Source organism: Brassica napus, chromosome C9 (assembly GCF_020379485.1).
Source record: "Brassica napus cultivar Da-Ae chromosome C9, Da-Ae, whole genome shotgun sequence".
NCBI classification, from domain to species: Eukaryota; Viridiplantae; Streptophyta; class Magnoliopsida; order Brassicales; family Brassicaceae; genus Brassica; species Brassica napus.
In genome coordinates, this window is record NC_063452.1 from 51,111,576 (window position 1) to 51,138,743 (window position 27,168).

General features: G+C 34.1%; 3 protein-coding genes and 1 pseudogene across 3 annotated transcripts; all 4 read right to left on the reverse strand.

Annotated features, from left to right (window-relative positions):
- Positions 1–1,581: 1,581 nt before the first annotated feature.
- LOC106417616 (40S ribosomal protein S15a-like) lies at positions 1,582–2,934 on the reverse strand. Its single transcript, XM_048767305.1, has 4 exons — positions 2,825–2,934; positions 2,419–2,568; positions 2,165–2,325; positions 1,582–1,918 (listed from the first exon to the last, which is right to left on the reverse strand). Exons 2-4 carry the CDS (start codon positions 2,549–2,551, stop codon positions 1,820–1,822), a joined length of 393 nt encoding a protein of 130 aa, XP_048623262.1. The 5' UTR covers positions 2,552–2,568; positions 2,825–2,934; the 3' UTR covers positions 1,582–1,819.
- Positions 2,935–3,242: 308 nt separating this feature from the next.
- On the reverse strand, positions 3,243–4,309 carry LOC106416460 (glycine-rich RNA-binding protein 3, mitochondrial). Its single transcript, XM_013857346.3, has 4 exons — positions 4,151–4,309; positions 3,825–3,893; positions 3,610–3,716; positions 3,243–3,521 (listed from the first exon to the last, which is right to left on the reverse strand). The coding sequence occupies exons 1-4, from the start codon at positions 4,248–4,250 to the stop codon at positions 3,450–3,452; spliced, it is 348 nt and encodes a 115-aa protein (XP_013712800.1). The 5' UTR covers positions 4,251–4,309; the 3' UTR covers positions 3,243–3,449.
- A 65-nt stretch (positions 4,310–4,374) lies between these two features.
- Positions 4,375–5,137, reverse strand: LOC106416459 (probable histone H2A.7). The gene is made up of 2 exons (XM_013857345.3): positions 4,848–5,137; positions 4,375–4,769 (listed from the first exon to the last, which is right to left on the reverse strand). The coding sequence occupies exons 1-2, from the start codon at positions 5,055–5,057 to the stop codon at positions 4,533–4,535; spliced, it is 447 nt and encodes a 148-aa protein (XP_013712799.1). The 5' UTR covers positions 5,058–5,137; the 3' UTR covers positions 4,375–4,532.
- A 2,505-nt stretch (positions 5,138–7,642) lies between these two features.
- LOC111209736 lies at positions 7,643–12,984 on the reverse strand (annotated as a pseudogene).
- Positions 12,985–27,168: the final 14,184 nt, after the last annotated feature.

The window sequence follows — 27,168 nt, forward strand, 5'->3', positions numbered from 1 at the left end:
AGAATATTATTATGATTTTTTTCTTATCTTTTCGTTGAATGGAAACAAAAAAGTGGACATGATTCTTAAGAATGAGCCATTCATATGATAATTACACCATACACTACTACAGATTTCAATTGCGATTTGCGACAACCCTTGCAGTGATATGTCGGGAGGCGGGAGGCACATGTGTTTCTTCCTAGAGTAAGTTTATCACCGCACGTGTTCAGGTTGCTTTAGGCGGATGCACTGTTGAGGAAGGACCAGTGCCAACAACGGAGCATACAGTCCAGAAGGCACGCAATGATTAATTTCTCAAGTTTGTGGCTTTATGATACTGCTATTTGCAAATAATCAGCCACTTTTCCCCTTACATATTCACATCCCGATCTCCAAAATGTTGCTAATAGCTAAATAATTAAGATCCTCATTACATAAACAAAGACAGACTGGACCAAAGAAATCGTTTTTTCGTTCACTGAATATAAATAGTAAACCAACTCTCAATACAAATTGGGAACCAAGACGTTTCCGTAAACATTCTCTGCTCAACAAACACGAAATTTATTACACATTTGTAAACACTCTTTTCCTTTTTTTTTTCAGAAACTTCTATCTATTTTCAGCACTTTAAATACAATTTTCCTTAAATAAGCTTATAAATATATAAAACATTTGATTTCAAAAAACTCTCTTTAGCAACTAATTATACATGTCTTTTGTTTATTAAATATTTAAATGGATATTTTTAATAAATTAAAACAGCCTTTTTATTAAAAATCTAAATGAATAGTATATTTAATAAATTTATATTCCTAATATTTCAAATAAGAATTTACTTTTTAAGTAAATATAAATTCAGTCACAAACGTCATCATCGTCTACATCTATATGTATGCTAAATTATTTAAATTTAAATATGTGTATAAAAATAAAAATATAAATATAAATATATAATAAAGAAAGAAATAATTGTATTCAATAACAAAACACAATAAATATAATAAAATATGTAATAAGATATTGTAAGGATTATACATTATAAGTTGGCCAGTAAGATTTATCCAAATAACACGATTGGCTTTGTTTTCATATATGATAATACATATAAGATTCTACAAAGATGTATATGTATATCCTTTCTAAAAAAAAACATGTAAATATATAAAGAGTAAGATAGTTTCATATTATTTATTTATCTATCTTAAAATATTTTTAGTCAAAATGAATAAGTTATTTATTTTACATCGTGAAATCATTAGTTTTTAAAAATGTATAACAAAAAGAAAAAACAGTTTTATATTTAAAATTTTATAATAATTAGACAAGTATAATTTCCAAAATGAAAGTTAAAATTGTTGTAAAAATTATGAACTTTAGTACTATTTTAAGTTAAAAATAAATTAGACATTTAAAAATAAATTTACCCTAGTAGAAAATAAAGTAGGGTTGGAGATGTTTCAGAGCGACAAGATCGGATTAATAGCATGATTCACGAACAAAAGAGAATGGTGGAGAAGTCTGCTTTACTATGTTCACGAATCATTAACAAACCTCAGCTAGATGATGGTAAAAATAACAAAAAGACGCAAAGTCTCATGAAGTGAAGATAAAATGTCATAGATAGATAATTGGCTCAAGAGAAACAAGTTTTTCATTGAAAATTACTGTCTACTTTCTTCATAACTTCTGCGCAAAACCGAAAACAAACAAAATCATCCAAAATAACAAACAGAGAAACGTCTACGACCCTCTTTTAACATTGAGCTCAATCAAATTCCTCATCTCACCAAAAGGAGAAGCAAAAGTATAGCCTTCTCATGAAGTTGTTGCCTTCTCAGTAAAAGAACCCAAGAACTTTTCCACCAACATTCTTCCTCCTGGCCTCTTCGTGGTCCATGATACCAGCGGAGGTTGTAAGAACAATGTAACCAAACTGCACAATTCCAACAAAAACGATGCCAGATACATCAACACAGAGCATAACTAAGCTAAGATAAGTCAACAGAAACTGAATTCACCATTATATATATATATATATATATATATATATATATATATATATATATATATATATATATATATGATATATAGAACATGGATTATCCCTAGATGCTCTAATTTAGTCATATGACCCAAATTCAAAAGACAAGGAACATAGAGCGCAAGAGTAAAGACAGACCTGTCTGGAAGGAAGAAGACGAGCGGTCCAGCCTTCGATCTCCTTAACTCCGACATCGAAACGGGGACTGATGACACCACATTTGTTCAGTCTTCCATTGAGCTCAACGACAATCTTGCCAGACCTGTGGTCATCAACGTACTCGAACTCACCAATGTAACCTGCAATTTTTCAAGAAACTTTAACAGCTGAGCCAGACAAAAACCAAAGGAAAATGAATGTATAAATTAGATAACGAATTTCACACTATATACCGTGTTTCTGCATCACAATGAGAAACTTGATGATGACCTTAGACGAAGGCCTGATCATCACCTGCCTCTTGCCTCTCTTTTCCGCATTGAACATACTCTTGAGAGCGTCATTAAGCACACTGATTCTCACCATCTTTCAAAGCTCAAACACTGGAATCAAATCAAAAACAATAAATACAGAGCTTAATAAAACATTTAATTGATAAACACAAAAAGATAACTAATACACAATTCATTTTCGCCTCACAACCAAACACAATCACTTCGCACATAACAAAGACATTTCAATACATCTAAGTGTATGTGTGATCCAATACTATCAGTATCCTAATTATCAATCGAGCTCAAAATTTCCAAATTAAGAGAATTTTAGAAGATAATTCACAGATCGGAGAATTGGTCTAACCTTGAAATCGAAGTGGCAGCCGCACAAAACTCTCCTGCTAGAGACGAAGAAACAAAGTTGAACTAAATGCAACAAGTGAACTAGGGTTTTTGGTTTTATTGGTGCACCTTTGAGACCTTTTGAGAGGGGTTAATTTAATGGGCCTACCACAATTGGATATTATTGGGCCTTTCGGAAAACCTCGTTCTTGACCAATCCAATTCTCTTCACTCACTCACTCTGAACCAAGATTGGTGGAGTATGTAAATAAACTTCGTTGTATAAAATGTATTATTCATTCTTGGCTTTGATATGAAATTGAATTGATCTTGAATCAGGAGTATAACCAAGGCCCTGTTCTTCAAAAAATGGTCGAAGCTTCACATTTGTCTGTTGTCAGGTTGTAAATGGTTGATTAAGATTTGTAGAAGCTGAGAAGGAAGAAGAAGCACCAACAACGAATATGAGCACAGTAACAAATCTTAGAAGAGGACACACACAGTCGTTACATAGACGACTTAAGACTCTCCACCAAAAAGATTATTGAGTTCTACACTGTTACAATTCGAAAGAGCGAATGCAGTTTCCCTGAGTTATGTGCTACACCAACATATCTAAAGGTTCAGTTGAGTTGAGAAATCGAGAATCAGTTCTTATTCTGATCTAAACCTCCTTTAGGACGAGCATATTCAACTCTAATCTGTCTGCCTTCGAGTAACTGAACAAAAGGCAGAACAAAGGCAAGTCAGCACACATCTATATTTACTAAAAAGGAATTCTGTTTGACTCAGTTTAGTGTAACAAACCTGATTGTTCATGGAAGCTAAGGCACTTGCAACTGCTTCTTCTGAATCAAATAGCACAAATCCATAGCCTTTTGACTTGCCGCTCATGTGATCGCATATTACTCTCACTGTACTTTTCACATTCAACCAAAACAAAACAAAACAAAACTCAGTAAATGCCATTTGTTTATCCATAAGAGTAAATTTTGCAAATAAAACTAACAGATTTATCATACCATTTATAACTTGACCGTATTTTTCAAACTCGTTCTTCAAAACAGGTTCATTCGTGTCGTAGTTAAGCCCTGCAGTGGTGTGTATTTACACATTCAGTGTTTTTTTTTTTTTTTTTTTTGTAACATGGCTTACATTTAGTGTTTTTCTCACGCATATAATCGAACACTTAGAGTGCACTTCATATCATGGATTACTAACTAAAACTATTTTCTGTCCTAAGGCCATACGGTTGTCTAAAACAACCAAATGGGTCCATTTACAAACATAACGATTAAATACATTATTAATCAGGAAGCGATTAAATAGAACATCGACAGATATATACCTCCAACGAACAATTTTGAAGAACAAGAACCTCGAGTTGCTATACATCGTAATGGCGATGCTAAATAACAAACACGATGAGATAATTGAGAAAGGAACATTTGATAGTGTTTAGATCAGCTAGGAAGAGAAACAGTGAGGTGATTAAACGAAATAAATTAAGTATTCGCCTCTTGCGGTAAGTTTTTTTTTCTTTTTTGCGTGTGTAACAAAAGTTGCGGTGAGTTTAGTCCAAATGATTTATAAATTGTTACTAAAGATAAAATAGGATCTGAAGAGAACTCAAATCCAAATTACATAACTAAAAAAGCTTTCTACATAGTCCCCTCACAAAGTAACCAAACACATAACCAAACAGGTGAATTCAAGTAACGTCGAGATGATTAAGCCTTCTTGGGAGATTTGCCAGGCGACTTGGGTGCAGCATCCTCGGACGACTTAGCAGACTTCTTAGGCAAAAGAACAGAGTTAATGTTTGGCAAGACACCACCGTGAGCGATCGTAACTCCACTGAGAAGTTTCCCCAACTCTTCATCGTTCCTAATCGCCAACAGAAGATGCCTCGGGATGATTCTCGACTTCTTGTTGTCTCTCGCAGCGTTACCAGCAAGCTCCAGAACCTGAATACCAAAGAGTTCATAGATCAGAAAATGATTTTCCCGCTGTAAGCAAATCAGATCTGAGTGAAGAAAACTTACTTCTGCGGCGAGGTACTCGAGAACGGCGGCCATGTAAACCGGAGCTCCACCGCCGAGCCTCTGTGCGTACCGTCCCTTCTTCAGGAAACGAGTGATTCTCCCCACCGGAAACTGGAGACCGGCTTTGATCGATTTCGAGACGGATTTGGTCTTGGGGCCACCCGCTTTCCTTCCTCCGAAAGCCTTCTTCACTTTTCCGGTGGTTTCCATTGCGACAAAATCGATTAGACGTGTTAGATTGATGTTGTTGTTGTAGAGAGTGGTATGAGATTTGTGATTTTTAGTTGGCGGTCGTGGGTGTGGTTTTATAGTGACAAGGACAAAAGAAAGAAAGAAAGATGATTTGTATTCGTTAGATTTGAGTCTTATCGACGGTACAGAATAAATGAGATAGCGATCCTCGTGACTAACGGATTAGCCAATCAGAAACGTCTCCATGTTTTTTTCTGAAACGGCGCCATTTTTATTTTGTCTTCGTTTCGAAAGTTTTGCGCTTACACTACTACTTCTCTAGAGATTTTGCAATTTGCACTAAGAAAAAATAAAATAAAATTAGCAACTAAAAACTAGATATTTATAAATTTCATATGATTATTTAGGATAATTCAATGACACTTCGAAATCTATCATATGCTAAATGAAGAACCTATCCTGCTATCCACCCACTGTATCCACCTCACAAAATAAATTCCCTAGTTTTATCCTATACTAAAAAGAAACTAAGATCAATGCTCAGTCTATCCACCTTAGAAAATAAATTCCTCCAATCAAATTCAACTAAATTTATCTTTCATCTTTATAACTGAAGTTATCTCTTTGTTTTCTCGTACAAGCTTCCGTATCTTTGTTTTTTGCTGTCGAAAAGCTTCAAAATAAATACATTTTGAATCAGCTCTATTTTAACCCGTTGTATTTTGAGGTGTTTTAAATCTTTGTGCGCCAGTAAAAACTCTATATTCGTTAGGTAGGCGAAAGAAAGATAAACTCGCTATTAAAGTTGACATCTGGGGGTGCTGGGACCGCAGACCGCACGGTACGGTATTTCTTATTGGTTTAGGAAAATTTACCTTTTTAAATAAATATGTATATCTATATGAAAAAAATATCAAATTTTTTTAGCATGCTATAAATACGAATCTAAAGATTATAAAATTATTTAATTCACATAATAATAAGACATCCTAAACTAGTATTTGACTCAATACATTTTTGCTTTTTTTGCTTTCTTTGAATTAATTCGCGTTTGTTTACAACATAATTTTCCTCCTTTAAGGAACTAATTCAATTGTTTGATTAGCCACACAAAAATATATCAAACGCACAAACATACCTTCAAAGGTCTCGATATAAGCCATATAGTCAAGTTGAAGAAAAAATGTAGATTTTGATTATGAGAAAAATATTTTGAGATACTTAGTCTGATTTGTAATTTTCCAGATTTAAATCGTTCTCTTGCTGACAAAACAATAATCGTTCTCAAATTAAAGCTCTGCTACTGAGATCGAAGAATTATATATTGAATTATCCTCTGACGACACAGTGAGACTAGCATGATTCGTTACTATCTTTGAGTTAGGTAATGACAGTAGGTATTTAGAGATTTTAATATAGATTGAAGTCTACCACTTCTTAATGGTCAAATCTCAAACATATAATGTAAAACGAAACAAAAAATCAGAAAATGATTAGCCGTAGAGCTGGGTTTTTGCTGTTAGAGTGCCTTTGGGAATTGGGAACTGAAGATTCCTTTCACCGGCTCCCACTCATCTATGATCCCAGACCCAAAGATTCAACAGATTATTCTAACCGAAGACGACGAGTTCTTGATTTTGGCATGTGATGATATATGGGAGGTATTGTCAAGCCAAAATGCAGTGAATAACGTAAGGCAAGTACTGAGAAGGCATGGTGCCCCCCCCCCCCCCCTACAATGTGCAATGGAACTTGGGAAAGAAGCAACGAAGCTTAACTCATTAGATTATCTGACAGTTGACGGTTGTGGTAATGTAGTTCTGGCAGACCTCACCAACCGCAGAGAAAATTAAGCCGTTGGGACTGAAGCCATTCTCCTTTTTTTTGCAGTATATATAAAGAAGGATCATTTTTAGACCGGTCTATCAATCTTCATTCTTGGATTCTATCGGATTATTTCTCACTATTGAGTAAATAGTTTTGAAATTTTTATTTTTCAATCATATTGCATCATATATGCTTTTCTGTTTAGACAAACTACTCCCCAAACAACAAGGTCTCGAAAACTTGGCAAGAAAAGTATATTATTCAAATGCAATTCTTTGATAACCAAAGCTTAAGCAAAAAAAAATTTCTTTAATAACCTAGAATTAATATAAACTATTTATGATCATGCCCGGGAATGTGTTTTGTATATCTTTTATTTCTAATATTTGTGAATTTTTCATTATGAATTAAAACTTTGCTTTTTCCGAAGGCAATTACAAAACAATTATTAAATTTAACGTTTTTGAAGTTGAAAAAGTATTCGAACTGTAACAATTTTTATGTATACTTTTAGAGAGAATGGTTCCATTGATAAAACAAAAAAATGGTAAGTCATAAATTATATAGCACAAAAGCAGATGTAATAATCAAACTATCAATTGATTTGAGTTTAAGCCTATAATTTTAGCTTTTTGATGTAATAATATTAGTATAATATGTGTGTTCTATTATTATTTACTTTTTGTATTCTAATAATTTAATCTTCATTTAATAATTTTATGTTTTGTAAAAAGTCACAATATATGTATATACAATATACATTATGCATACTCAAATACTATAGACATAACTGAAGAATAAGATCCTTTATATATATGTGAGTATCCTTTATATATGAGTATTTTTTAATTAAAGAATAAGATGCTTTGCGAGATGAAAAAAAACTTTTACAAGCAAAATAGTTACAAAAAATAAGTCTCAGTTAAATTAAAGGCACAAAAAAAATTTAAAGCAAAATAATCGTAACTACTTTTCATACTTTTGGTTTCTTTGAAATTTAAACTATTTTTATTGATGTAAAGTAAATAAATACTAGATAACTGTTTTGCCGAAAATATTTTTTTAAATTATGTAAATTCAGATAATATAATTTTTATAAGCATCAATTTTTTATTGATGTAAAAAAATTTATTAATTTATTATTGATGTAAAATTTGTGTCATTTTCATAAACAACATAAACTAAAAATTAAATGCATAAATTATTTAATTGATATAAATTTATAAAATAATATCAGTTTTGTCTAAATGATACAAATTAACATCATTTTATTAAATTGATGTCATGATAAATAATATTGACATCAACTATTATAACTGATTTTAAATTAGATATATTTGTTTCACTTACAAATAAGTAATGTAAAATAATCACTTATCTTTGTGGTACATTTAACTGACGTAATTCACTTCTTTTTGTCGTGTTATCCCATATTTCTTATTTTGCTTATATTTTCTATGTAAAAAGATATACTATTCTCAAAAATTTCTCAAAAAGTCTTATATTTTTCTTATGTTTTCTATGAAAAAGTATGATGCAAAGGTATTGAGATGTTCGTTCAGCCTTTTTGTGATAGATAACTATTGAGATAATCTAAAGTCATTATCGTTAAGTCGTGGTATGACAACTCACTTTACAATTTCAATGTAGGAGGGAATGTCAAAGCCGGCCGTGCGCATATGACTTCAAATAGGACTACTCCAGAGGCACAAGCATCTGGTTTCCCTCTAAGTTGTCAACAAGCAAGCCATCTAACAGTTAATAAACAATATAAATTATACACTGAACATCGACATATATCATACTTTTTTTTTATCTTTTCGCTCCATTTCATTTGCATTAGCCTTATGTTAATATCTTCATTTTTTAATTAACACACTCACGACGTAAAAAATATTATTTGTCTTATTTTTATAGTTGAAAAATATTAGTCATTTATTACTTATATTACTTTTATGTCTTTTAGTTAAAATGATGATAGTTAAATTGAGCAAGTATTTCAGTTGTGTAATTGATGCAAGTTCTTGTATTTGCATTGAATATTTTTAAAATAATGTAAACTATTATTAATTTGTTTCAGTTTTATTTTAGGTGATGTTAATCAAGTTACTATTAACATTTAATTGATATAAAATCATATAATTAGTGTCATTCTTAAATAAATGATTCAAAGTAGAGTCAGTTATTTTTTGACACTTTATAAATGATGCTATCTGTCTTAATTTATTTTTTTGTAGTGAGAATAGAATAGAAGACGCTGGAGCAATGAATGAAATATATATGTGAAAAATGTGACTATAGTTTATCATTTTACTAGGGGTATTTCGGCGCTACGCGCCGAGTTCGTACGTTTTGTTGTCTAATAAATTGTTAAGAATTTGGTTGAGTAATTTGGTATTGATTAGTGATAGTAATATATTTGTCTCTTTTGAAGTTCATGGAAAAGATGAATATTGTAGTTTGCTGGAGATTGGGGTGAAAGTAATTCTTAGATCTGTTGGAGCTTGGGTTGAAAGTTATTGTTTTATAAGGATGTGGGTTCAGAGGATATTGCATGGGAACAGAAAGAGAAGGGTTAATAAGTATAATATATTATTGATTAATTGTAGTTTTGTTTGAGCAATTTTTAAGAGATAGCAAACAAAGCAAGAGATACAAAGTGAAGATCAACAGAAATCTAGAATTCGGTAGCATCGATCCGTTATCATAAGGATACGATGTCATTGTTTGAGAGCTTAACTTGGTACTTGGTACATGCTGAATATACCAAGATAGATTTTATGGCATTGGTGATTTTATATTTGTGGTATGTAAATTTGAGTTTCTGATTTGGAAACGGAATGGTTTAATAAATATAGAAATTTGTAATTTTGAGAAATTAAAATATCTAAATGGTGTGAAAGGGATAGAAAAATATTAAAAAAAAAATATCTTATTGAGGACAATAATGACAGAAGTTATATTGTAAATGAGAACCCAATAAAGCCTTTTAATTTATTTTTATTAGGCAGACATCAGATGTTATGTTGCGTTTTGTTTTTCGCTTTTTAGCGGATAGAGCCGGTGTTGTTCTAAACATTGTTAATATCATAATACATAGAAGTCAGTATAAATAACAGAGATCCTTAAGTTCTAAACGTATAGATAAAGATAATGCAAATGGTTGACACCTTAGAGTAAAAACGATCAAAATCAAACAAAATCAAAAATTTATTATATTTAGTTAACCGGTTTTAAATCAAACAAAACAACAATCTAGTATAACTGTTCTGAACTAAATAAAACTAATAAATATGAAAACTATAAACAGATTTGATTTCAATTTTTGTAATCATAGAATGAAAACAAAAAGAACCGAGTTTTGTACCCCACGTTTCTCCATGGGGAAGTGAAGAATACCAGCATCAGAATGAGGAACAAAATAAGTCCCTGGGAGAGATACCTTGCCAAGGAAGGAACGTCCATTAGTTGGTCTGTTTTGACTATAAGCCTGACCTTCAAGAGTGAGATAGTGAAGCCCAATTTAATGACGGATTAAAGAATCCGGAAGACGTTACGGCTCGAGAAGGGAGTGGTGTTTCGTCCGTGTGTGGGTTCGGCGAAGAATCAGCCGGAATAAGAAGAACAATGAAGATCCCTAATTCAAATGGGCCACAAATAAGAAACATGCTCAATTATTTTAAAAAAGAAGTGAGGCCCAATTCTAACACACAGCATTTCACCGCAACAGAACAGATCGCGCGTGAACCGTAGGGATATCAACGCGTGAGAAACACCATTATCACAGAATGTCGACACGTGGCGCGAAATGCTCCCCCAAGTGTCCTGAGATGTCTCATATGGTAATACTTCATGTTACTGTCGCTGAGCGCATCCTGAAGTACATCTTTCTCACCAAGTGTCTCCTTGTACCCTGCAAATGCAATGAGTTGCACCACTCAGATCAATCTAAGGTAACAGATTCCAAGTTCAAAATAGAGAGAAGATAGCTAATTTCTTACCGTTCCCAGTGACCATGATCTCCGGGTCCTTATAGTTCTCTTTGATGTATTTCAAAACTTTTCTTAATCCATCAGCTCACACTGGATATTTGGAAGTAGCCGGCTGAAACATCATCAGATAAAACAAAGAGAAATTATACCTGAGAACCAATCTTGTACCCATCTGGATTTTGTGCTACAGGTAAAACAAAAGGGAAGATTAGAAAGAAGAACACTAACCATCAAAAACAAACGTAATGGTTAGAAAAGCAGAGCATACAATGTAATTTGAAGCGAGAATTCACAGCTCGGTTTCTCTTTATCAAAATTGTCTACATGAGCAACAAACGCAGAAGTAACTGATACCAAAAAAATCATAAGAGCCCTTCAATTTCATCTTCTGCTCAGTGTAAACGATCGTAATCTAGCACCAACGCTATTTTTCATGGTCAGAGGGTAGTCTCCCTGTGTTACTGATTCCAAATGCCTAAAAGAAACTATCAGAATCCAAACTCAAAAACGCTAAAATTTTTCTTAAAGACACTCACCAGCCTAAAGTGAAATCCAAAGCTCTCTTCACTATCTCCTCTGAGCTGGACTTCTTCTCGTAAGGCTTAAACCACATTGGACTCCGGACTATACCAATGTTCCCATCTTTGCACTGTTTTGATATGAATCCACACGTTAGATCAATAGAAACTTTAATATATATTGGTTCTTAAAGAGATATCACCTTTGCACATTTCCTAAACTCTTCCACAGCTTCAGCATGAGCCAACAACAAGTTGTGACTTAAGGTGTAGACTTCATGTCCAGAATCACCTCCAACGCATTTCTCATTGATGTATTTAGAACATCTTCCTGGTGCTTTCTCTGCAGTGTCGTATCCACCAAGGCTAGACTCATAAGGCTCGTTTACGGTAATCCAATGCTTCACTCTATGACCATATTCACTGAAAGCAAATTTTGCAAATTCCCCGAAGTCATCCCTATCCATAAAATGAGTATACAGATCAATGATCAGTGCCTCGGGCAACATAAACCACAGACCTTCCCATCAATCAAATTAAGATTATTGTTGATATCAGAATAATCACATTCTTCTTGAAATTCACATAACGCATAAACAATACCGTCTTCTCCGCAAAATTTTTTTAAGATCTCGTCATTCTCTTCAATAACCATGCGATGACTTAAATAAATTGGTTAAGCAGACAACGAAGTTAACCACTGTGAGTCCTTGCTCCATGAGTTCAACTACATTCTTGTATTCCATCCTCCCTCTCATCGCAATCATCTTCTTTAAGTAACCAACGTAGAGCTGTAGAACTTCCTCCTCCATCCCCAACGGCGTATAGTCACACGAATTTCAGAATGGTCAGATGATCCATCTGATCAGTGGCCACCAAGAGCTCTCCTTCTCATTTACTATGGGAAGAACACGATCTATGAATTCAGAAAATGTACGATTTTGTTTGGGTTCACAGAAGATGTGTATATATAATGTATGAAAATAGCTGGAACTGGAATGAAAGCTGCATTGAAGAATAAGTAGTGGGATTGCTTGAGTTATTGATATAATTGCAAAAAGTTAAGGCGTCACGAAAGGGCAATGGGAAGCGGAGACGGTGAAGCTGTATAACGGCGGATTCATTAACTTGAGAAGATTACAAAAAAGGTAAGGAGTGGGCCAAAATATATCGGGCCACAATATGCTATGAATAAAACTCCATAATCATAATACACAACATTCAGTCTGCAAGGCCCAAAAGTAGCATCGAAATGAGAGTGAAAAATATGATGACACGTGTTGGGATTTGCCCTTCCCTCTATGCTAATGTGGCTTAATGAGGAGAGACCAAAGTCTCCTTTATTATATAAGATATGAAACCATTATATGATATGAGGCGAAAGTCTTAACTATAGTTTATCAGAAACCATCACTTGCTAATCAATTTACATCCTTAAGAAACTTGTATTGAAGAACTATTAAGAAGGCATTGATATGTTTTATGAGCGCTAAATCTATAAGAGTATTTCCAACCCCCACTCCATAATTTACTGCAAAATGGAGTGGGAATAGGAGTGATGAACAAACAAGAAACCCATTACTCCATAAATAGAGTAATCACTATTTTGTTGGTTCATCACTCCATTTCACACTCCATTTTGCAGTAATAAAAGAGACATTTTGAGGCTCCATAGAACGTCCACTTCAGCAAAAAAAATTCTCTGAGAAGATGTCACGTGGCATTACAATATAAAAAAATTAAAAAATAAGTCTATATATAATATAAGAAAATATATAATAAGTAAATATACAATATAAGAAATAGAAATATTACATTTAACATCTATCATAATATTATTATTTAATATAAAAACAAAAAATAGAATAAGTAAATATACAAAATAAAAATAAATAAATATTAAGTAAATATACAAGATACTAAAAACGAAACAACAAATATTACAATATAAGAAAAATACATAATAAGTAAATATACAACATAAGAAATAGAAATATTACATTTAACATCTATCGTAATATTATCATTTAATATAAAAAAAATTAGAATAAGTAAATATACAAAATAAAAATAAATATAAATACTAAGTAAATATACAAGATACAATACTAAAAACGAAACAACAAACCTCGAGCATGCCAACTCCGACTGTTCCACTTCGTCTTCACGGTTTTGGTTCTCATGAGTAATCAATGTTAACGCAACCATTCAATGATGTTTTTACTCCTTCTTTGATGGTTGATTCTCCTCTTAATATAAATCATTTAGTTGAAACCTAAATCCCACCAAATTTGAAAACCCCGCTGAAGAAGCTAAAGCTATGGCAAGTAACAGCAGAGAATCTAAGATATCCTGAAAAAAAGCGAAACAACAAAGAGAATGCCTTTCCTTGAGCTTATGGTGGGATGGTGAGTCATTATAAGGAGGTTCTACATTCACTCTAGGAAGTAATTGGCGTCGTCGATTTTAGGCTCTTGATCAGGTAAATATTATCCTCAAAACATAACAAAAGGTTCATTCTTCCCCAATCCTCAAATTATTTTTATCAGAAAAAGCAGGTTGAGGATCGACAACAAAAAGATCACGAGTTTGCGGTTCCAATGGTTAGTCTTTTCTTGATGCATCTTCAATTTTTTTGCGCGAATATTGATTTTCTTTGCTGCATTTGTGAGAAGAAGAAACATATATAAATGTAGTGAAATATAATCTCATGACCCCATCGCTATTAGATTATACTTTTGATCATCTTGGTGTTGACTTTTCAATACGGTGGCTTTCTAATAGGTTTTTGAATCCACGCTAATCTCAAGGATACATCAGTCAGAACAAAGGCTTATGGAAAACAAAAGGCTTATGGATATAGAACCATGTGGGAGTATGCATGCTTGTGACTTGTGAGTATATTTCAGTTGCTTCCTTTCATTTCGGCTACTGGACTGTGAATTATGTTTAACTTTGTTGCTTCTATGTTTCTAAAATGGACTTAGTTTTGATATAGATGTACAATGCATTTTTTCCTATTATATATCTAAATTTGAGTCTGTATATATCACAATGAACTGAGGATGGTGGATGAAAGAGCTGAGTATGAAATACTTGATACGTTTGAACATGAAATTGATACATTGAAGTTTTGTCTATACATTAGTTTATGCCTTATTTATAACCTCTCTCTTTTGAAATTTTTATTTTTATTTTTGAGGTTTCGCCTGACTACTAAACTGCTGATATATTGGAGAAACTTTATATTAGCAGATGATTAAGCCGGAGCACCTGATGTCAAAAAAAAAAAAAAGCCGGAGCACCTTCTTATCATGTGCTTACAGGAAGAAGGGACGGCGGGGCATTAAATGCAGACATTGTAGTTCATTGCGACATAGACGTTATGTAGAAGACTTCTTTTCTAGGTAACTTATCATTTTTCCCCTTTATACACATGCTTCTTTCATCATTTTTCCAAGGGGAACTTATGGTTTATTCTGCACTTTTCATTACGTTCGGATTTATAGTTAATTATTTTTTTCTAAATCAATCCACAACCATAAGTATCAAGTCCAATTTATTTGTCAATTGTGCATGTACACACCAAATATTAAAGTTTAAATTGTTTGTGTTCAGGCGTTTTCATTTAGTTTTGTAAAATATTTTTAGAAATCTTAAAGAATTAAATATTTCAATAGTGTTAACTTCTCTGAACTTTATTCACATGTAAAAGCAAACATATAAGTTGCAAATGAAACAATTTAAATCTAAGACTATACTTTAATAGTTATATACACTGTAAAATACCCAATGTTTGTTTTATGTTTGGGAAAAATCCCTCACTCTATAAACATGTTTAAAGAATCAAAAGTTACATGAAGATTACAAATAATGTACAATTACTTCTAATTATAAGCAACACGACACGGATTCACATCCTACTTATACGAACATGGATCTAACTTTATGTTCTCTAGGGTGAATAAAAAGATCTAATTATGTTATTGATACTTGAACAGGAGGAACAAGAGTGCTATAAATTGAACTATTGTGGTTCAGAGTACAACAGTTTTAGATTCGCATGTGGAATTTTATAAATAACTGGAACCTGTCCAAATTTGATACTTGTCAACGAGAAGATGGAAATGATGACCCTTGGGGTAGTGGTGAATGGGAGTTTTATGTTGCTGAAACGAAAGAGCCGGAAAAGGATTTAACAAATAAGGTACATGCTTCAGTTTAATAAACATAGTCCTTGCATTGGCTTATAGAACAAGCTTTAATTGTTGTGTGGTTACAGAAATCTAACGGCTAGGGGTCGGGTTTAGTTTTCAACATTTCTTATCTATAAAACCTTGAAAACGATCCGCAAAAGAAGACAAATGGATCCATTTTCTTACAAGCAATGCAAATGTGAATTCTGGAGGAGCTTCTTAGGTTTTTAATCAGCCATCTCTGGAAACTGGAAACAAGAAAGAGGTATCTTACCATCTGTTTAGTGATCGATGCACAATATGGACTGCATATGGGTTTCACAAGTATTATCCTACTGCCATTTGTATATACTAAATGTATTTTGTTTGACTTTGCTTAATATGCTATTGGTTCTTAATTACATCTTACTGAAAGCATTCATACGCACATTTAAAGCCCGTGTTATCTTTTTTTTTTAGCTATTGTTATCTTACGCAAAGTTGAAGCCTATATTTTTTATTTTTTTTTGCTAACTGAGTATCCTGGCCCCACCGAGGTGGTCCAGACTAGAGACCGAAGTGAGCAAGGACGCTGCCAGGGCGTCACCATGTGGCTCACCGTGTAACGGTCTTGGATATATATTCACTACTACATTTGTTTTTATTAATAAAAGTGCCTTTTGATATTATTTATTTTGCTTTCAGGTAGAGGAAGTGCAGACAGACCAAAAGGAGTCGTACCACAGTTCATTCCGGAGGATGAGAATTTTAAAACCTTTGCCACTTCGGTTCATGAGGAAACTCTTGAATTGAATGTGGTGATAGATTCCATTTTTTCAATCTGAATTTTAGTAATTTTATTTTACACATGCGGAAGACTGTAATCCAACCACTGGCCTAGACATCATTCATTATATGGATTTATAAATTGTACAGAGCAATCAAACAGCACTTTTTTTATTTAGTTTGCTTAGCTAAAATTTTTGAATATGATCTCTAGAATATGCCTCTATACGCTGTTCTTTTGTTTCATGGTTTCCCTTCTTGAACGTGCATTTAATAAAACATATTAACTTATATGTTGTGAGAGAATATTTGTTTACATTGTCTAATCATCGTAATTGATTTAGAATTGTAACTTAAAAACAAACAGTGTTCTCTGTGTTGAGGCTGCAAGCTAGTGGTTTGTAGCCGACTGTTTGAAAACAACTTAATAGCATGTACAAGGGTATGTTAAGTTTTTTTTTTTGCATGTAACATCCTCAGATCTATTAAATCCCATTCAACTCCAAAATCACGTATTAATTCAGTCACTAGAGTTAAAGAATCATTAAAACTGCAAACCAACATAAAAGAAAAGAGTAAGGTCTTTGAGATGAGGCGGACAAGCTTAATTTAGAGAATCATTATTGGTTTATATGATTTAAATATCAAATTTTGGTATATAGTTTGTTTAAAAAGTTTGTTTTTAGTTTGGTTTGGTTTGGACAATGATATTATTTTTATGGTTGGATCAATTTTTTATTCAATTTCATTTATATAATGAAACTGTTCAATTTGGTATTAGAACTCAATGATTTTAAAGTCAAAACAAATTTTAAATCAATTGTAAATTTTACAATTTTCTTATACAAATCTTAAGAATAACAAAATGTATTTAAATCATAATTAGGTTTAGTTAGTTTTTACTCATCTTATTTATCATTCCATATATGATTTCCAGTAATAACAAATAACAATTTGTGAATTTAAATGATCAAATTTGCTTTATACAAGACAATGAATATAGACAAACAAATTTTAAATTTTATACCAATTTAATAGAGTAACATCAATTGTAATTTATATACACGATTTATGTTTATACATAAGTGTAAAATATTATAATTTAACTAAAATTATATGAATACCCCAGGCATAACCTGGGAAAATCACTAGTCTATCTATCTATCTATAATAATAAAATTTTGTTTTCTCTCTCCTTTTGCGTCCACGCGAGGGCAAAATAGGACACGTGGCACTGTAGGAATTTGCTACTTCCGAATGCATTTGTTAATTTTGGCGGGCTGGGCCTGTTTATTCAAGTGTTATATTTAACTTGGGTTTGGTCTTCTCATACCATTTACTTTAAGCCCGATAAGATTAATGGTTCGGTTCCATCATCTTCTTCTAACTCTGTTTCTCCGCAGCCGATTTCTCCAGTTTAACATGGAAGCAGGGCCGGCTGATGACCAGGGGCCAGCAGTGCACTCGCCCAGGGCCCATTGTTGGAAGGGGCCCATAATTTTTTTTTTTAATGTAGTAGTGTAATTTTATTTTTTGTAAACTATACGTATAATGTTTTAGAAAAACGAAATTAATAAATACAAAATTTATAAATCTAACTTTATGGAAACAAAATCTTATTTATGTTAATTTGATTAAACTTTTACCAAATTATATTTAATATTAAAATATTATAATCAACATTAAAAGTAGTTATCTAATGTGAGCTTTTTAGGCATGAGTGTATTTCATCAAGACGTCTTCAGTGACAATACAATTTTAATACTCTCAAAATCATTGATTCTGCAAGGATTCTTACATTGTTGATTAGTTTATGTAAGTGATCTTTAATATTTTTTTTTACTATCATGTTTTTTGTTTAGAGATCACTGATTTTTTTTGGTAGAGCAAAATATTTTTTTCGTTTCTAAAACGTCTGAGGATTTTTTTTTGTTTTCTTGTTTCAGGTATCCATTTCAGTTTCACTTTCAGCTTCATCAATTCATTTTTTGATTCTTAAATCCAGGGGTACTTTTCTTTTTACTTAAATTTTAGAAATTTACTTGACTTTGAAGTATAACCGACTAAAGATATTATATTTTGAAGATTTTTGTAGGAACAAATGATTTCATTCTCAAGAAAAAAAAAGCTATAAAAAGAGCAAGATTGTTTTACTTTTATGGTTGTGCTTACCTTTTCAAACGAAAACAATTTTATTTTACCATGTAACTACAATTTCAAAATTTTAATTTCATCGGTTAAGGGTCACTTTTTTTAATTTTACCCTAGGGCCCGTAAAAGGTTTGAGCCGGCCCTGCATGGAAGACGTCGGTCAAGTAACCGTGTTATAACGTCTTTTTCGATTACACGATCGACGTCTTGCGTTAGTAAGAACTTTAATCCGCCAAATCCTACACTTTCCTCAAGAAAAAGTTATATCGTTCCTTTATTTTCGTGACTTTTTCGATTCTCCATCCATCGATCTCAGGGAACCAAACCGGAAAGCAAAGTAAGATCGCTATTTCGAGAAAATATTGTGTCTCTTATCCCATAACCATGGCCAAATCACTCCTCTAATGCCGAAGAGTTAGTTAGGCTCCGCTCCCCAATTTTCATCTCCAGTCCTCGATTTTCAATTACTTACATTATTTTGCTATGTTTTTATTTCTTGAAGGAAGCATATTAGTCTAAACCATAAGGTAACAGAAAATTCATATTCGCTTTTGTCTAAAGTTTCTAACGTGATGTTTCAATTTGTATTAGCTTTTCTACCAATGGCTTGGTTTGCAAGTTTATGTGAACTAATTAACATGTTTGGTTTGCATAAAGTATCTCTGTCTTTCACTGATTAAAGTGGGGTTTTATGCTATTTTAACAAGTTAAGTAGCTTTTGAACTTCATCTTTCAGTTTTTTTGGTAAAGTCTTCAGTTTGCTTAAACTCTATGTGTTTCACTGGTCAACCCGAATTTGAGTTGTGAGTCGGGTGTATTTATATTGATTCTCTGATGTTTTCTTCTATAGATGAAAATTGATTTTGGAGGTGTGCGTCAACCTAACCGTAGCAATGAGCCGACAAGAACCTCAGATGATCTTGCTCTCCCAGGTATTTTTTTTATATCATCTATTTATATACGCTAAGAAAGATTAAAAATAATCTAGCTTCCTCCCTCCTGTCTAAATTTCTATTAAGCATTGTATTCTTATGGGTTTGGAAGGCTAAAAATCATGCACTATATGAATTATGTAGGTATTCTTATTGATGTGCAGTTCCTTCAACGTGCAAATATTACTGGAAGAAAGCATCGGCTAATCTTATGCAATTCCTTTAAACGCAGCACAGCTCTTTCCGGGGCGTTCAAACCAAGTTTAGCTCTTGAGCTTGATTGTGTTCATTGCTTGGATTCAATTTCTATTGTTTTTAATTGGATGATTTGTGATTATAACCAGCTCCATTTATGGGGGAAATTGTGAATGTGCATTGATTTAGTATTGTTTTCTGCTATATATATACATAATCTTTGTTTCAAAGACAATGATGCACATGCTGAAGATCTTGAACCTTCTGGTGGCAGTCTCTACTTATTGGATTCTCTTTTGTATGTTGCAATATTATTACTCTGCGAATTCATACATGGTTGGTGAGTAAACGAGCATGCTGATTTGTCTTAAGTTTGCCTCTTATTGTTCTCAACCAGCTAATATTGTTTAGATGTAACCATTTTTTGGTTTGCACCAGATACCAATATGCTTTGTAGTGTCACTTGGATGATATGAACACCATAAGAGTTGAAAGGTATATGACCACTAACATACTTTTCCTTTTGTAAGTTTAAGATGTGTGCTTGCCAAAGTTGTACATGGGTAATGGTTAAGGTCACTGTCTATGCAGGGAGTCAACCGTATGTATTAGTATATTTGATGGATGAGCCATACTTCTAGATGCAAAATTGACCACATATGGTGATAAACCAAAGGTGGTAGTGGCTACAAACATCAACCCTAAGTTGGTAGGAGGTAATAAGCTGACAACCAGATATGTAACATGTAAATAACAGGTGTAAACATGGTTATTGTTTCTATTTAATTTATTTCCTGTTCTGCTCTTTCTCAATGCAACTTATGGCATTCATGTATTTTGATCATTAGTGTGGTGCTCGCAAAAGTTATCTTAGTGATATCGCCAATACCTTTTGTTTTAATTACAATCTTATCATGCCATGATTCCTTTCGAACACTGTATATAGGGTATGTGACATTAACGATGGATCAAGCTCCAATAAGTATGGAGGTCCTAAAAGCACTACATTTTATTTCACATGTTTTTGTGTGTTTCAGGTTTTCTAGTTTGTCACTTTTCCACCAGATGTTACATTCTCATTTCAATAAATAATTATACGGCGCATATGCCTTAAACTAAATATGTCGACGATATAGCCAGCTATGGCTGAAGCTCCATTTTAATAGCCGTAGACATTCTTCGTATAAACCAAAATCATACCTAAACGTAATGTGCATGTTTGTTCCAACCTAAGAAACTTCAAATTATTTTATTGGTATCAAGCCCACAGGTTATATGTTCACACACAAATTTGGTTTTCACAGAGTGTTGAATATACGAAGCGGGACGCCGGGACATCGTGTGGAATTCATAGAAGTATTTAAAAAACAACAGTTTTCAACAAAATCATAAATACTATTAGTACTCATCGGCACACACTTTCTCTAATACAAATAATGAAATAGGGAAGGCCATAAGTCAGAGTAAGGCACAAATTAACAACTGTGAGCCAGAGAGACATTGACATAGCGGTTTAAGTACACAGACATAGTGAATGAAATGTAAAATACATATATAGTAGCTTAAGCAATAACTAACTCAGTAATTACAATATAGAAATAAAATAAGATTAACTAAACATTAAAACAACACGGACATATGGCTACAACTTCTTCGCCAAGCATCATAATTTTGGTATAACGTTGACATTTATCTATACGGTATAATATAATAATAGAAAAAACTATACCATGATTTTTTAATTTAAATGGAAGTAAAAATAAAAAATTTGTATAGTTCGGATGAACTCTGCAAAATACAACAACAAGACAAAAATACATAGGTGTAACATAACTGTACATAACATAAAAGTAAAAGAAACAAATAAAATTAGGGTTTTCACCATAAATCAAAACTGAACACTGCTCTTTTTCGAACCATTTTTGAGTACGGTATTATAAATTTAGCTAAATGCAGTGACTCTAAGATCCAATCTCCTTACATTCAACAAAAAGTGATCCATTGAAATTTATAATTCACATATATAACCAAACAAAGAACTAAAAAATAAATATATCACTGGAATAACTAACTAATATAGCCAAATTGTTTATTAAAATAACAATATGATCTCATTATTTGTTCGTTTATAATATCGTTTTCATTCTACACTGATTTTTTAAATGCTTCATAAATTAATATATATATATATATATATATATTCATATAAAATTATTTTTAATACAACTTTCCGCCTGTAGGGTGTGTAATCCCTAGTTTCACAATAAAAAATCTAATAAAAGATAGAGAGTAAAATTTAGGAAAACGGTAAGAAAATATCTCTATGAATAGATATGTAAGACAGTTTACCGAACTGTATTGATATATTGTTTAAAGTGAATCCAAAATACATAAAGAACAAAGCACAAGAGTAAATCAATCTCCCAAAAAATCTATGTAAATGATATTTATATTCATATAAAATTATTTTTAATACAACTTCATGCCCGTAGGGTGGGTAACCCCTAGTTTCACAATAAAAAGTCTAATGATAGAGAGTAAAATTTAGGAAAACGGTAACAAAATATTTCTATGAATAGATATGTAAGACAGTTTACTCTAACTGTATTGATATATTGTTTAAAGTGAATCCAAAATACATAAAGAACAAAGGACAAGAGTAAATCAATCTCCCAAAAGATCTATGTAAATGATACTGGCTTTTGTGTTTTATGTTGATCAGCTCGCTCCAACTACTCTGCGGATCTTAGACGCATATGTCATACATAAATCCAGAGATCTTAGAGCATGTTTATCTGGGTCCTTAGTGAGGTTCTTAGTGCGTGGGTCCCCACAAAAACCTTTAAGGATCGGTTACAAAAACTACTAATTAAGAACCGATTTTAGTGAGTTTCTTACACTGTTCGCGGACTTCACTGACTCGTGGCGACCCGCGATTGGTTTTCTTTTTATTTTTTTTTGAGTTTCTTAGGGATAAACATGGTCTTAGACCATGATTATTGCAAGGGGTCCTTAAGGTTTTTTTTTCAAAAAAAAAAATAAATAAACCAATCGCGGGCCGCCACGTGTCGGTGGGACCCATAAACAGTGCCAAAACCTCCCAATTACCAATCCTTATTTGGTGATTTTGAGGAGTGATTTTTAAATTTTTGTGGGACCCACGCGTCAGTCGCGTGGTGATGTGCCCCGGTTCGTGGATCAGTCCATTGGAGCCAACCATAATGGAGATCAGACCGTTCAGAACAGCTCAGCCGAGGTTCGCCTTCCTAGCCGTACCGCCCAGGATGATCGAGCCGTATAACGCCTCGACCCATTTACATCCGGAGTGAAGCTTCGACCAAGTCCACGTCCTGAAGACCGATCTTACCGAACCAGTACGCGTCCTTCCCAACCATCTCGACAAGCCAGAGTTAACAGTCGAGCCAGACTTGACTTGGATCATGCCAGACTTGACGTGGATCATGCCAGACTTGATGAGGATCATGCCAGCCTTGACTTGGATCATGCCAGACTTGACGTGGATCATGCCAGACTTAATGAGGATCATGCTAGACTTGACTTGGATCATGTCAGACTTGACTTGGGTGGTGAAGAAACCGAAGACGGACATGCATTCTCATCCGGCGGACCATCCGGACAGTCCCGCAAGCGTCCTTATCGTTACCCCGTGCATCCATCTGGTTCGGATGAACCTGGACATCTTGACTAGTCTTCTCCATTTTCTGTGCCTTGACCAGATCTAGTCTTCTCAATTTTCTGTGCCTTGACTAGATTTAGTCAAATTTGTATTTTCTATGCATTGTTTTCCCACATTTTCTTTAGATGTTTTTGACTACAAAATACTATAAATATGTAGTCCCTTTGATGAATAAAATCAGTTCAGTTTTGGTTGTTTATTTTGTTTCTTCTCTGAGTTAGAGAGAGAGTTCTTTAGCTAGTTCATTGGTGTGAACCGGCTTGTTGATTTGGTGGTCAGCCAATTCATCTTTGTGTGTTGTTTGGTGGTTAGCCAACACATTCATTCTCTCTTTGGTGGTTAGCCTTAGATCGTGGGTATATCAAGAGTCATTCCGCATCTCTTGATGATCCTTTCAATCCATCTCAGTTCCAGAAGTGCCGTTTGCCTTCTCGGATCATATCCAACACCCAGCTAAAGTGATCCTCCCTATCTTAGGGTTCTTAAGTTGGTATCAGAGCCACTTTGGCTGGTTTGTTTTCTTTCTTCTTTTCATCTTCTCATCTCTTCATCATTTTCTTATTTCTTTTTGGATCCGGGCTGTTCCTTTACTCCCTTGTGATCGCCTATTAAAAAAAAAAAAAATTTGGCTTGAATCACTTCTGAAGAGAAATCCGGGGGGAGTGGTGGAAGAGAAACTCTGCTGGCTGAAGAGAAATCCAGCCTTAGGACAGTTAAGGTATATCCATATTAAAAAAAATCTCTTCATCTTACCTTCTCTTTTCTTTTTCTCACAAAAGTTTGTTTTGGGTTTTGATTGCTGAATTTTGACTGCCTATCATCCTTTGAACCAGTGAAAGAACTCTGAGTGACCATCTAAAAATCGTGAGCTAAACACTTTGAGAGTGTGAGGATTTTTATTTGCTAACTTTGTTAAGTGTTTCAGGATGTTTGGACTTCTCAAGAAATCAAAACCACTACAAGATGATGTCTACTTTCCTTTTAAAACTGTTGTTGAAAAGAAGCAATTGATTTTTGATAAGAGACAGTTTGCTTCTAATGAATTTGATTTTGTGCAGAAACAAAGAAAGAGACAAAACAGGTCCAATGATGAGAAGTGGGTCAGAAGTGGTGATCGCCCCTTCACCAAAGCCAAGAGAAGCAACCGTGTAGTGCTTGATCAAAACGAGCTTCAAACTTATGCTAGTTTGGAGAAGATGTTGCATAAGGCAATTCATGCTATCCGACAGCTCAAAAGGAAGGGAAACACCAACACTTCTTCAGCACCAAAACAGCAATGTAAGTCTTCTTATCTTTCAAATTCTGATTTGAAAACTAATGAGATTTCTTTTGATAAAAGCAAAGCTGTGAAACCCACAAGCAAAGCTCATTCCACCAGGTGCTTCAAATGCCATAGGATCGGTCATTATGCTAACAAGTGTCAAAATCAAAAACCGTTGGTGACTTTGGAGAATGAGAATCTTGAAACCGAGCCAGAAAAGGAAGAGCCTTTGCCAATTCAAAAACGGACCAAACTCAAGGTGAGGATTGTGCTGATTATGGTTCTTTTGCTTATAATCTTTTTCCTTTTAATGTTTCAGATTTGAGGACAAATCTTTTTGAAGAGGAAGGGAATGATGTGCCCCGGTTCGTGCATCAGTCCATTGGAGCCAACCAGAATGGAGATCAGACCGTTCAGAACAGCTCAGCCGAGGTTCGCCTTCCTAGCTGTACCGCCCAGGATGATCGAGCCATGTACCGCCTCGACCCATTTACATCCGGAGTGAAGCTTCGACCAAGTCCACGTCCTGAAGACCGATCTTACCGAACCAGTACGCGTCCTTCCCAATCATCTCGACAAGCCAGAGTTAACAGTCGAGCCAGACTTGACTTGGATCATGCCAGACTTGACGTGGATCATGCCAGACTTGATGAGGATCATGCCAGCCTTGACTTGGATCATGCCAGACTTGACGTGGATCATGCCAGACTTAATGAGGATCATGCTAGACTTGACTTGGATCATGCCAGACTTGACTTGGGTGGTGAAGAAACCGAAGACAGACATGCATTCTCATCCGGCGGACCATCCGGACAGTCCCGCAAGCGTCCTTATCATTACCCCGTGCATCCATCTGGTTCGGATGAACCTGGACATCTTGACTAGTCTTCTCCATTTTCTGTGCCTTGACCAGATCTAGTTTTCTCAATTTTCTGTGCCTTGACTAGATTTAGTCAAATTTGTATTTTCTATGCATTGTTTTCCCACATTTTCTTTAATTGTTTTTTACTACAAAATACTATAAATATGTAATTCCTTTGATGAATAAAATCAGTTCAGTTTTGGTTGTTTATTTTGTTTCTTCTCTGAGTTAGAAAGAGAGTTCTTTAGCTAGTTCATTGGTGTGAACCGGTTTGTTGATTTGGTGGTCAGTCAATTCATCTTTGTGTGTTGTTTGGTGGTTAGCCAACACATTCATTATTTCTTTGGTGGTTAGCCTTAGATCGTGGATATATCAAGAGTCATTCCGCATCTCTTGACGATTCTTTCAATCCATCTCAGTTCCAGAAGTGTCGTTTGCTTTCTCAGATCATATCCAACACCCAGTTAAAGTGATTTTTCCTATGTTAGGGTTCTTCATGTGGGTCCCACATTTTGTCAAAAAAACTTCCATAAAGACCCTGGGATGTTCATGCTCTTAGCCTGTTTCGTAGTTGTTTGACCCTGAGGTGACCGAGTCTTGGTCTTTATCCGTAAACTCAAAGTTTGCTACCCCGGGCTATGAGGTAATCCTTTGGGCCAGAATAGCTGGGCTATACCCATCCGGATTGGTAATCAGTCTGTTGCGCTTTGGGCCTTGTGTTTATGTGATAAATCCTGCTCCAACATGTTTTGCACTGTGATTTGTAATCGACTCGTTAACTTTTCATGGCAGGTATCTCCTTGTCGATTCAGCAGGACATTACATCACATTTTTCTTTTGACACAAGTATCTTACCGGTTAGGTACTTAGATCTTCCTCTTCTACCAAAGCGAATGGCTGTAAGGAATACCTACCATTGGTTGAGAAGATCAGGAAGAGCATAACCTCTTAGACGTAATGATTAATATCCTATGCAGGAAGGCTACAATTAATAAACTCGGTTATCACAAGTCTAACAAACTTTTTGATGGCTGCCTTTTGATTGCCTAGTGCATGCCTCAAGGATATTGAGAAGCTTTGTGTTGATTTCCTCTGGTCAGGTCCTAAACTAGATACAAGAAAAGAAAATGACTCATGGCAAGTTATTTGTAAACTGAAAACGAAAAAAAAACTAAAAATCAAGCCATTGAAAAAAGCTAATTTGATATTGCAGCTCAGGCGACAGTTGAAGAGGTGATAAAAGGGCACAGAAAAGGAACCCTCTGGAAACACTGTGCCGACAAATACAAATCAAGATTTTAAACAAAAAGAACATGGTTGCAGTTGAGGGAGGTTCACACAGAGTGCGGCTGGAACAAGGCAATGTAGTTTCAACACTCAACTCCAAAATATACATATATGATATATCCATTGGATCTCAATGCATGATCAGTTACAAACATGGGATATAACTCTAAGGTGGAATGTAAACATAGACTCAAAGTGTGTTATGTGTCATGTTAACATTTAGACCCAAAAACAGTGTGTTATGTGTCATGACCCTCTTAGGACACGAGAACATATCTTCTTTGTATGCAGATACTCAGCATAAATATGGGAAGTGCTTACAAAGGGTTTCTCAAAAATCAGTACACTCCAAAATGGCATGAGATCATGCAGCTCATCGCGGCACCTTCTCAGCAAAAAAAAAAAAACACCAGGTTCATCCTCCAGTACGTGTTCATGCAACTTTG